At 37.9% G+C, this 10,217-nt stretch overlaps 1 protein-coding gene across 3 annotated transcripts; it reads right to left on the reverse strand.

Moving 5' to 3' along the window:
- Positions 1 to 705: 705 nt before the first annotated feature.
- GNPDA2 (glucosamine-6-phosphate deaminase 2) lies at positions 706 to 8,338 on the reverse strand. 3 transcript variants are annotated; one of them, XM_083861245.1, is made up of 7 exons: positions 8,193 to 8,338; positions 6,689 to 6,856; positions 6,294 to 6,391; positions 5,646 to 5,828; positions 5,149 to 5,333; positions 4,887 to 5,061; positions 727 to 1,703 (listed from the first exon to the last, which is right to left on the reverse strand). In XM_083861245.1, the coding sequence occupies exons 2-7, from the start codon at positions 6,814 to 6,816 to the stop codon at positions 1,645 to 1,647; spliced, it is 828 nt and encodes a 275-aa protein (XP_083717371.1). In that variant the 5' UTR covers positions 6,817 to 6,856; positions 8,193 to 8,338; the 3' UTR covers positions 727 to 1,644. The 3 variants fall into 3 exon arrangements, with proteins under 3 accessions (XP_083717369.1, XP_083717371.1, XP_083717370.1); XM_083861244.1 differs by having other exon boundaries at positions 733 to 1,703; positions 6,294 to 6,395; positions 6,693 to 6,856; XM_083861243.1 differs by having other exon boundaries at positions 706 to 1,703; positions 4,887 to 5,333.
- Between the last annotated feature and the right edge of the window lie 1,879 nt (positions 8,339 to 10,217).

Below are 10,217 nucleotides of genomic sequence, written 5' to 3' on the forward strand. Positions count from 1 at the left end.
TCATCAAGATAAAAGCATGATTCACAATTGCTTTAATAATAACCTAAATTCATGACTACTTTTAGTTTCATGCTTTTTGTAATAGAATTGTTTATAAACTTGCTTAGCTGTAAAAGCTAATGGCAAACAATACTGCATTTTCAGTCATACATTACCTGGAACAGCATTCTCCTGAAAGGCAGTCTTTTCAACTTTTTTCCCCACAATGTTGCATTATGCTTCAAAAATACATCTGCATAAACTGAGCATTAAAGCCTGTTTTAAATGTGTGGATGTTCAATGTACTGTTGAGAACTGAAACACCAGGCCTGGCTTCCTACACTGCTACAGACAGATTCTTCCATGCTTTTGTAATTTTACAGAATCAGAGAACAGTCCAGATTTGAAAGAACCCTGTAAGACCATTTAAGAGAAAGGTGAGCCTAGATGAGACTCTGCCACAGCCCTGGGGAGATAATGTGATTTTGTAATAAAGACTACATGCCTGTCATTTAGGTGAGAAGTTAAATTGTCCAAGTTACACTTAGTTGCACTTTCTTGCAGTATTTTACAAAAGGGCTTTCCCCCCAAAAAAATCTTCATCAGTAAACTCCTGTCTTTCTCTTTTGATGCCTAAATCACTCCCTGAAATTCTGAAATATTTACTCATGACAATTTATATTAGAAATAAAACAATTTTGAAATTAAGAGATTTATATTTAAGTTTTACTTATATTCAAAGTAGGAAATAACATTCCTTGTAACAGCACAATGTTGATAATGATACAATGAAAACCTGATTAACAGCTGGCTTTAAATGATCATTTGCAGACATTATAGTCCTGTAAATTACCCTCTTTTCAGGTATTTAATTGTAACAGCAATTATATAATTGACCAGGTACCTTCAGGAAGGAATGCTGAGATTCTTCCTTTTGTATAAAGCTTGATTACCAAAAATATAAAAATCCTAAAGTAATTTGAAGTACATGAGAGGAAAAAGTGCTATTGTAGAAGTTTAATATTTTTATCCATGGAGCAAGTTGTAACTTCGAAGAATTTGGTGCATTTTTAGGCACTGTTTCTGTATCTTCATTTGCCCAAAATATACAGCAGGACTTGAGATGCCCAAAAACTGTTTAAGACAAATTTAAGGCAACCAAGTGCAAAAGCTCAGTGTACATTAGATATATGTAAACAGAACATTTCATAGTAGAAATTGTACAACTATTACAAGTCCATAGTATTAACAAAGGCTAAAAACATTCTGCCTAGAGACACAAATGGTAGTTACACTAACCAAGCCAAAAATTAAGAATTCTGGAAAATGAAGTGTCATCATCTCTAACATGAGGCAGATGCAACACATTACTCTGCTAGAGTAAGTGCTCTGCTTTTCCCCTCTACGTAACATGCAGTCTCTCTCATGTTTGTTCTGTTCCATTTAGTGATGTACCAGCCAACAGCAGAGCTCCAAATGTTAAAGCAAAATGCACAACACAGCAAACAGATGGAATGTGAATGTACAGATATTGGACCTTTTTAAAAATACAGTACCTAGGATTTCCCATTTAAAACAGTTTTCAGCATATTGCATAGCAGTGAACTCATCTGCTACCTAAAACTGTTGCTGCTGACCCACATGGAGTTCCTCTTCAATCTTCTTTCAGTTTTCTTTCATACTGTACAGTGGGTCCACAAGCTTATTGTGCACATGCATTAAACCTTGGGGGGAAAGCAACAACGCCAGCTTTACATTAGTTATATTTTGTTAACATGTCCTTCTATCCACATTTTTATTTGGAATTTGCTTCAAAGTATACATTTTAAATAGGTCATTGAAGAGAAAAACAATGGCTATTTAAAGTAGTTCAGAATCAGTGACAGCATATATATTCCTGTATCACTTGCATACTAATGACATATTTCAGTATCAGCTGAGCAGGGACCAGACAGTTCTCTGGTAACAGACCCAAAGAGCATATCTGGAATACTTTCAAATGAGCTGAATACATCTTTTTTTTTCTATATTGCGACTGTGTAACAACAACATAATTCCCTCACAACACAATTTGCCGTAAAAATCCGATGCACACATAGTGGACTTAAACAGCTTGAGTTCTTTTGCCAAGTTCTAGCATTATGGTAATACTGTCTTTGTAATAATCATGTACTTGTGGTCCTAGACAGGAAAAATCAAATTAAATTATCCAGACTCTTAGTGCAGACTTAATTTCAGCAGTTCAACTGTTTTCTGTTCTAGCTGGGCTTTTTTTTTTTTTTTTTTTTGGTCATATACAAGTCCTCCACAGCTATGATTAGAGGGTTATTTTTTTCCGCTTCAACTACTTTAATTCTTAAAAATACCAAAGTGCAATTAATAAAAAAGATGCTTCCTTCTTAAATTTCCTATAACTTAGTAAAATTGTTACATACATCTAGGTATGTATGACGTTGGATCACTGGCAGGTTTTTAACCTCGTTTTACCTTGAGGACTAATAACAGTAATGATCAGTGGTCACAATCCACAAAGTAAAAGTCCATTTTAGTATTGAACTAAAGATTTAGCTTCTAAAATTAAAATATGCAACACTAAAAGTAATTTTCTTAAAAACCGTGAAAGAAATCTTGCAGTACTGCATATTTTAGTGATTATCTATGGCAAAAAATAGTCAAATATCTTTGCTACATGATGCAGCTGGTGGCAACCTTAGTGTCACTGCAGCAACATGAAATTTGAGTTAACTATACAATCTAAGGTCATTACTGTAGGTGACTATAAAAAAGGCATCTTATGCAGCATCTATTAATAATCACTATGTGATTATTTAATATAAAATACAGATGTTAGATCTAACTTTTTTTAGTTTAACAGTGACAAAAAACTTAAGTATATATTTGACATAAAAGTAATTTGTCCAGAAAGAGTAACAGCTGCATACACTACGCAAACTAGAAACACGTTTTGAACTTTAAAACATTTAACTTCCTACCAATATTTTCCTCTTCTAAAAAGGGAAAATGAAAAGGAAATAATTACCCATTTCCTAGATGCATGAAAAATGGTTACAAAGTATAGCTTCTCTCATACTTAATGAAGAATATTTAATCCTGTTAGTGAAAGTGTTACAGGAAAAACAGTGAGAAACAAAAGATTTTTTAAAGGAATGCACCCGACTTGGTAGATGCCAAACCAATTATTTCAAAAGAAAGTCCCACTGTATATTCAAGTATGCTTTGAATAAACAGATTTCTTCACACAGTTTTAAGAGGAGCATGCATAAGTATGGAAAAAACTATCCTGAACCAGCTCATTTGCAGACAAATTAGTAAATTCAAAATTCATTTTCTGTTTCATTCTTCAAGAAAGTTATTTTCCCTTTTACAGTAAGACCATAAGCACACTTGATAATTTTAGCTTATTACAGGTTTTCAGAAAGTTAGAAAAAATGTAATATGTTAATTTACTTACCAGCTAGTGTGGTACTTAAATATAAAACAAAAAAGTTGCAGTTTCATATTGAAAGTTTTAAGTGGTGAAAGATCTCCATAAATCACTACCATAAATAACAGTATTAGAACTACCTAGCTTCCCTAAGAAGTGTAACCTGAAGATCAGGATTCAGAAATAATTCCAGATTTGACCCACACTGATTTCTCCTCCATCTTACAAGGGTAAAAAATCTCACTGATTTGAGAGTAGATAAAATTAAGCAAGTTTAAAGCAAACCATCTTTTTAAAAGTTCTATTGCTGTGTATTACAGGGTAATTAAATATAATGACACAATAGCACACATTCATAAATTGTAGCCCTTGACGTTCTTTAAAGCAATGTTAAGTGTCATTTATACCTAGTGATTCTACATTAGGATTGTATTTCCCAAGCATAGTCTCTGCTTATATAAAATACAGGATAATGTTTAAAACTTATCCAAGCAGTTACAGAAGTTTATCTTTGAAAACAACAGTAAGTACTATCTAGCAGTGTGGCACACGAAAAGACTAACCCTCCCTCCTGCCCCATAAATACATAGCAGAAAATAGCATACTGAAAAATCCAAAATTAACAAGCTGGCCACAACAGGTATCAGGATGAATATCACAGACATGTCCAAATTGCAATCTAATACATATATGAGCACTGGTATAATGCTCTAAAAAAGAATTTAATAAATTAAAATCTTGATCTCTGATACCTCAGCTACTACAGGTACCCATGCTAGTGAGAAAAATAACTGAGTCACACAATTGCATGTGCTGTACTAATACAGTCAGGAGAAAACTAAACTACTTTTCTCAGCTTCTGTTGTCTAAGTAAAACAGAATTCAGTCTAGAAAGTCTCAATTACTATCAAATATCCTGACTTTCTTCAAGTTTGTCCCAATATACCTATTACAAATATGAGAAACACACACAGTAAAAGGGTGCAATGTTTTCAAAGGATTGTTATGCTAATTGCACATGAAAAATGTCCTCAGGTGGCTTCAAGTCTGTATCACAGTTTACTAGACATCACATTACAGCACATAGCAAAAGCAGCATGGAAATATATCGGGATTAATAAATGCATTAAGATTTTTTTAAGCTAAACTGTCCAGTATACTTAAGACCTGTATTCTGGAACACCAGATTGCTGTTGTTTGAAGTTAAAGATTACTAAACTATTGTTTCAAACTGGAAGCAAAGGAAATACTCTTCCCAAGTAGATTTGTTTGGAATGTAGGTAGCACAAGTTATACCTCCTGGCAATTTTCCAAACACAAGAAATAAACTACTATTAAATATTTTGACTATATAACATTATACATTAGTGACTGCAAAGTGTTGGAAGGCTCAGATTTAAATCAATATTATTTCAAAGCTGTCAGTTTTGTGTAAACACGTGACCTCTGATTCAGTGCTCACCTTTAAAGTACTTCACAGTTTTAACTCTTAGTTCTAAAGTAGCATCTTCATCACACACAAAGATAGTGCGAGGGTGTTGCTGGAAAGCAGAAACTGTCCACATATGATTGACTCCTTCTTCAATTGCTTTGTACAATGCAAAAGCCTTGTGCGCACCTGTTATAAGAATCATCACCTGCAAAAGAAAGGTCTCTTTACTTTCAGTATCAATACCAACTAATCTTGAAAACACACATGCAGCCAGAACTAAATGAGTTCTTACTTCTCTAGCATCCATGACTGTACCCACACCAACTGTTAGTGCCATAGTTGGTACTTTGGATAAGTCTCCATCAAAGTATTTAGCATTTGCCAAAATGGTGTCCATTGCTAAAGTCTTTAATCTTGTTCTTGAAGACAAACTTGATCCGGGTTCATTGAATGCAATGTGGCCATCTGGACCAATGCCTTTTCAAAGTTAAAAAAAAAAAATCATTCCAGACCTGAGAGTCAACACATTTCCTCAGACATTGTAAATTAATAAAAAAGGCCTCATTCTTTTCCCTTTGGTTTCTCACTTTCAATAAAAACTTACTTAAGTCATTAGAAACCTGGACACCAATCATTCTGTTTTGGAATTAAGACTGGTTCTTTGTTAGTCACAGAACTTTCTTACACAATAATTGAAAAATCTGGGGTTTAGTCAAGTTATAAAAATAATGATTAAAGAATTGGTGTACATGCTTGAATTATAACTAATGATAGAGCATTTCCTCATACCTCCAACAAACAGATCAATCCCCCCTGCTTCTTCAATTTTCTTTTCAAATGCATCACATTCCGCCTGTAAGTCTGGTGCATTCCCATCAAGGATATGAGCGTTATTTGGATCTATGTCAATATGCTTAAAGAAGTTATTCCACATATAGGAGTGATAGCTCTCTGGATGATTTCTGGGAAGCCCTGAAATAATTTAGAGTGAAATTACCACATGACAAGATTTAACCAAACAGCCTTAATTCTAGTCTGTATGTAACTGATGTGAGGCATGCAAGGCAAACCTGAGTCAAATGAAGAAAGATTTGAAACTACATCAAGATTTCCTGTTGGCACGTACAAGGTAAGTGGTTTACATTCCCTCCACAAACATCTTATCCCAGAGTGTTAAATCTTCATCAGAAATGCAGTCTCATTATTACATGAGAATAGAATTTCTACAGAAGTACTGTGAAACACTGAATTTAGCCCAGCGTTTATTTTTGCTTTTTTATAGATAAAGGAATAGAGAAAAACGCTTGGACACCAGTCTAATATAGGAATACAAACATACTAGACTACCCTGGTACTTTGACAAAGCATTTAATAGTTTTAAAATGAGAAAAAAAACCCCAGCAGTACAGTATATTCACAAATAATAGCACATCTTACCTACATATTCATCCATGTTGAAAGTCTTTACATATTTGAAAGAGAGATCTCCATTTTTGTGATATTCTATCAGCTTTTTGTAGCATCCCAAAGGTGTACTCCCTGTTAAATAAAATTTTTCTACTGTTCTGTGTATCTGTACAACATTTTCATTCTTAAAAGTCAAATTTTGCTACCATGCTTTTCAACATACAAGCAATCTGCTTTTTCTTATTTAGTATTTTTCAGTTTTTCAAACTATCACAGTTTTTCCACAGAAATCAAATCCATAATTAAAAAAAAAAAGTTAGAGCATTGCCAAAAATAATACTTATGTTCTTTTACATACTGTATCTGCTAGCAGTGATACAAACATTGTTCTAGGTTTAGTAATTTACAAAGACTTTGAATAAAACTTGCCTGTTGGTAGACCAAGCGTGAAATATCTTCCGTGACTTGGCTTGAACTGGATAATACGATTACAGATGTATTTGGCTGCCCATTCACTAGCCTGATCATAATCTTCAAGAATTACTAGCCTCATTATGGCAGTGAGGAACTTGTATGATAAAACAAACTTAAACCTGGAGAAAATGTTGAAGTTTTAAAAATAAGCACCACATGAGTAGTTGTGAAACTCCTGGATTACAGAGAAGATAAAAAAATCATCCTTCATACCAATGACTTGCATTAGCATACCACACTCTTGCAGTCCTAGTTCAAGCTGGACAATCAGGAGAAAAGCTACAGAATCCAAATGATAGATTACAGTCTAAATATTTATTAAAATCCATAGACTAATTTAAAGCAATTAATAGGAGAAAGCTAAAACGAGATGTCAACAAGCTATTTTAAACTTCAATATTTCAGTCAAGTGTTAGCATCAGAAAAGAGGAAATACTTAAATACCAAGAGTAATATCTGTTTCTTATGACCAGCTGAATGCCTACAACTTCAAAAACCAAGACGCAATTTAATCCCATGTTTCTACAGTCAAAATACCTAACTGGGCCCAAATAATTAAAGCTCCTTTCCACCCCCATTCTAGCTCCTTAACAATGGTTCAGTAAGTTTATTAATCTGCAGAAAAAATGTTAAAGCATTAGAGATATTTCAAATGTTTACAATTCATAGGAAAAAATATGAGGTCACTTTTTTTTATTTTTTGCCACATTAAATTTAAACAAACGTAAAAGGCTTTGAGTGCAACTGTACCAACTTTTAAGATGAATTTCCAGAAAACAAGCTTGGTTGCTAGAAGTATACAAGCATCTCCTGCATTCAAGCGAAACTCATTTTCCCATGAATTTCTGTTTAACAGAATCCAGTAATTACTCCAGAAAGACTGAGCCTCTTTCACCAGTTTGAGATGTGTTACTCTTCCCAGATCTGGGTGTGCTCGGCATTAGCCAGAACACAACAGCTCAGGGCCACACTACTTTTAGCTGGCCCAAAACGAGCGGCTGGTTTCAAAACAGCCATGAATAAAGTACTTAACAGGGCACCGTGTTTGTCCCACTAAAGAAGGGAGAAAGTAATCATCAATCACCGTGTGCTGCCTTTGCCGAGGAAACGCTATTCCACACATACCCAAACGAGTTAACACACATCCCCGAGGAGGAAAGGATGCCAGCAGGAATACACTCCGCGGTTTTAGGGCGGGTTCATAAAATTCCAGCAATTTTACGCCGGGAACACGGCGATGCTCTCCAAGATTAGGGATCCACAGACAGCAGCAGAACCACCGCGAATTTTCGGCTAAGGGCACTTTTCTTTTGGTTTTGTTTGGAGACGGGGCGGGAGATAATCCTACACTATCAGAGGAAGAGACCTCGGCCGGAGCGCCGCCGGCACAGCAGCCCCGGGCCCCGCGGCCTCCCCGTCCCGCCCGCACACCGCGCCCTGCCCGGCCCCGCTCACCCGGCACGGCCCGCCGCGGCCACGAGCGGCACCAGGACGACGAGGAGGAAGATGAAGAAATGAAGGAGGAGGAGGAGGAGGACGGGAACCGCCGCCCGCCCCGCAGCTCCCGCCCCGCCGCCTCCAGCGGAACCCGGCGCACAACCCGGAAGCGGCCGGCGGGGACGGGAAATGGATCCTTTTCCCGGTCCCATTTCCGGCAGTGTGTGTCCGGGACGGGGCCGCGGTGAGGGAGCCCCCGGCCGGCCCCAGCACAGGGGTGCGGGGCGCTCCAGCCTGGAGCACGGCTCGCTCCTCTGGGAGCCGCTCTGCTGCGGAGCACATTGAGTGAGATTTTAATGGAAAAAGGTTCCCCTACAACATAAAGGTTTACATGATGCAGCTGCAAAAGAAGCCGTGCGTAGTTACTGGAAAGAATTAATGAGGTGAAGCATCAACGTCTTGGTGAATCACAGGCTGACCATAACTCGGCAGTGCCCTTGTGGCCGGGAAAGCCAGTGGTGTCCTGGGGAACAGTGTGGCCAGCGGGTCGGGAGGGGTGTTCCTGCCCCTCTGCTCATCCCTGGCGAGGCACATCTGGAGTGCTGCGTGCAGCTCTGGGCTCCTCAGCACTAGACAGGCAAGGAGCCACTGCAGAGAGTGCAGTGGAGGCCACACAGGTGATGAGAGGTCTGGAGCATCTCTTGAGGAGAGACTGCAGGAGCTGGGCCTTTTAATCTAGAGAAGATTGGGAGGGAGTCTCATGAGTGCATATAAATATCTCAAAGGCGGGTGTCAGGGGATGGTGCCAAACCCGTGGTGGTGGTGCACAGTGACAGGACGAGCAGTAATGGCCATCAACTAAAACAAGAAGCTCCACCTTGACATGAAGAACTTCTTTATCTTGAGAGAGAGTGGCAGAGCACTGGAACAGGCTGCCCAGGGACATCATGAAGTTTCCCCTTTCTGGAGATGAAAAACCCACCTGGACACATTCCTGTGTCCCCTGCTCCAGGTGACCCTTGCCTCAGCACGGGGGTTGGACCAGATGATTTCCAGAGGCCCCTTACAACCCTAACAATTCTGTGATTCTCTTTATGCTTTAAAAGCAATCAAGTAATTCCATAGCCTTAGCTAAGCTATAATTAAATAGGTGTGGGGTGATAGATCTTGAAGTGTGGAAAAGACTTATAGTCTGAAAGGTGCTTCAGAATGGAGTGGAGAAAGGGGGGTAGAGGGATAAGCAGGCAACATAATGCTGAATATGTGTGTGTGCATACTGTAGGCTTCACTGAGGCCTTACCATAATAGAAGACCAGGATAAATCTGCTACTGGGCAGGAGCATGATTGTCTGAGAAAAAACATGATTGAAAGGTAAAACAAGGAAAGCTAATAAAGGGGAGTGTGTATTTAAAAAAAAAAATAATAGGATCATACTTTTTTTTTTTTTTTTTTTTTTTTTTTTGCAAGACTGAGTTCAGCTCAGTTTGTTAGAGCATGATACTAATAATGCCAAGGTTTTAATGTGGGTTTGATCCCCAATAGGTCATTCATTTAAGACCCATCCTTGCAGGTCCCTTCCAACTCAGTGTATTCTGCGATTCCGTCAGCCTGTCTAGCCAGGTTTAGAAAGATTGAGAAATACTTTGCCAAGGGCATGAAAGATGTGTTTGCAAGATTGTGAGGGAAAATATGTCTTTCTGAGGTCTCTGGGGTTTAGCAGGCAACCGGTAAAAATACCTTTGTTTCAAAACCAGCCTTTAAAACGATTTCAATTCATGCATGTTTTTCTGATAAAGTCTTTTATCTCAGAAATTTTACCAGGTCCTAAAGAATAATGTTTTGCACCATTTCTTGAGTCATGCTCTGAGCCTCTGCTGCTCTCATTGTTTCGTAGTATACTTGCAGTGGAAGCGATTTTCAGATTCTATCTAACAATCTAAGTTTTGCCTTTAGATTTCAGTTCTGCTTTTTTCCTACCTCTGTGGACTGTGTGTAACACCTTAGTGGTAAACTACAGCATGCAGCAGAGTAGTTAACACATT

Source organism: Zosterops lateralis, assembly GCF_965231275.1.
Source record: "Zosterops lateralis genome assembly, chromosome: 5".
Classification (NCBI taxonomy): Eukaryota; Metazoa; Chordata; class Aves; order Passeriformes; family Zosteropidae; genus Zosterops; species Zosterops lateralis.

Excerpts from the sequence above, each read along its gene's own strand:
- GNPDA2 (XM_083861243.1), bottom strand. The coding sequence starts at position 6,816 with ATGAGGCTAGTAATTCTTGAAGATTATGATCAGGCTAGTGAATGGGCA. Across the intron at positions 6,392-6,688 it reads CTTGGTCTACCAACAGGCAA|TACACCTTTGGGATGCTACA; the intron begins GTTTTATTCAAA and ends TTTAACAGGGAG. Across the intron at positions 5,829-6,293 it reads CAACATGGATGAATATGTAG|GGCTTCCCAGAAATCATCCA; the intron begins GTAAGATGTGCT and ends AAATTATTTCAG.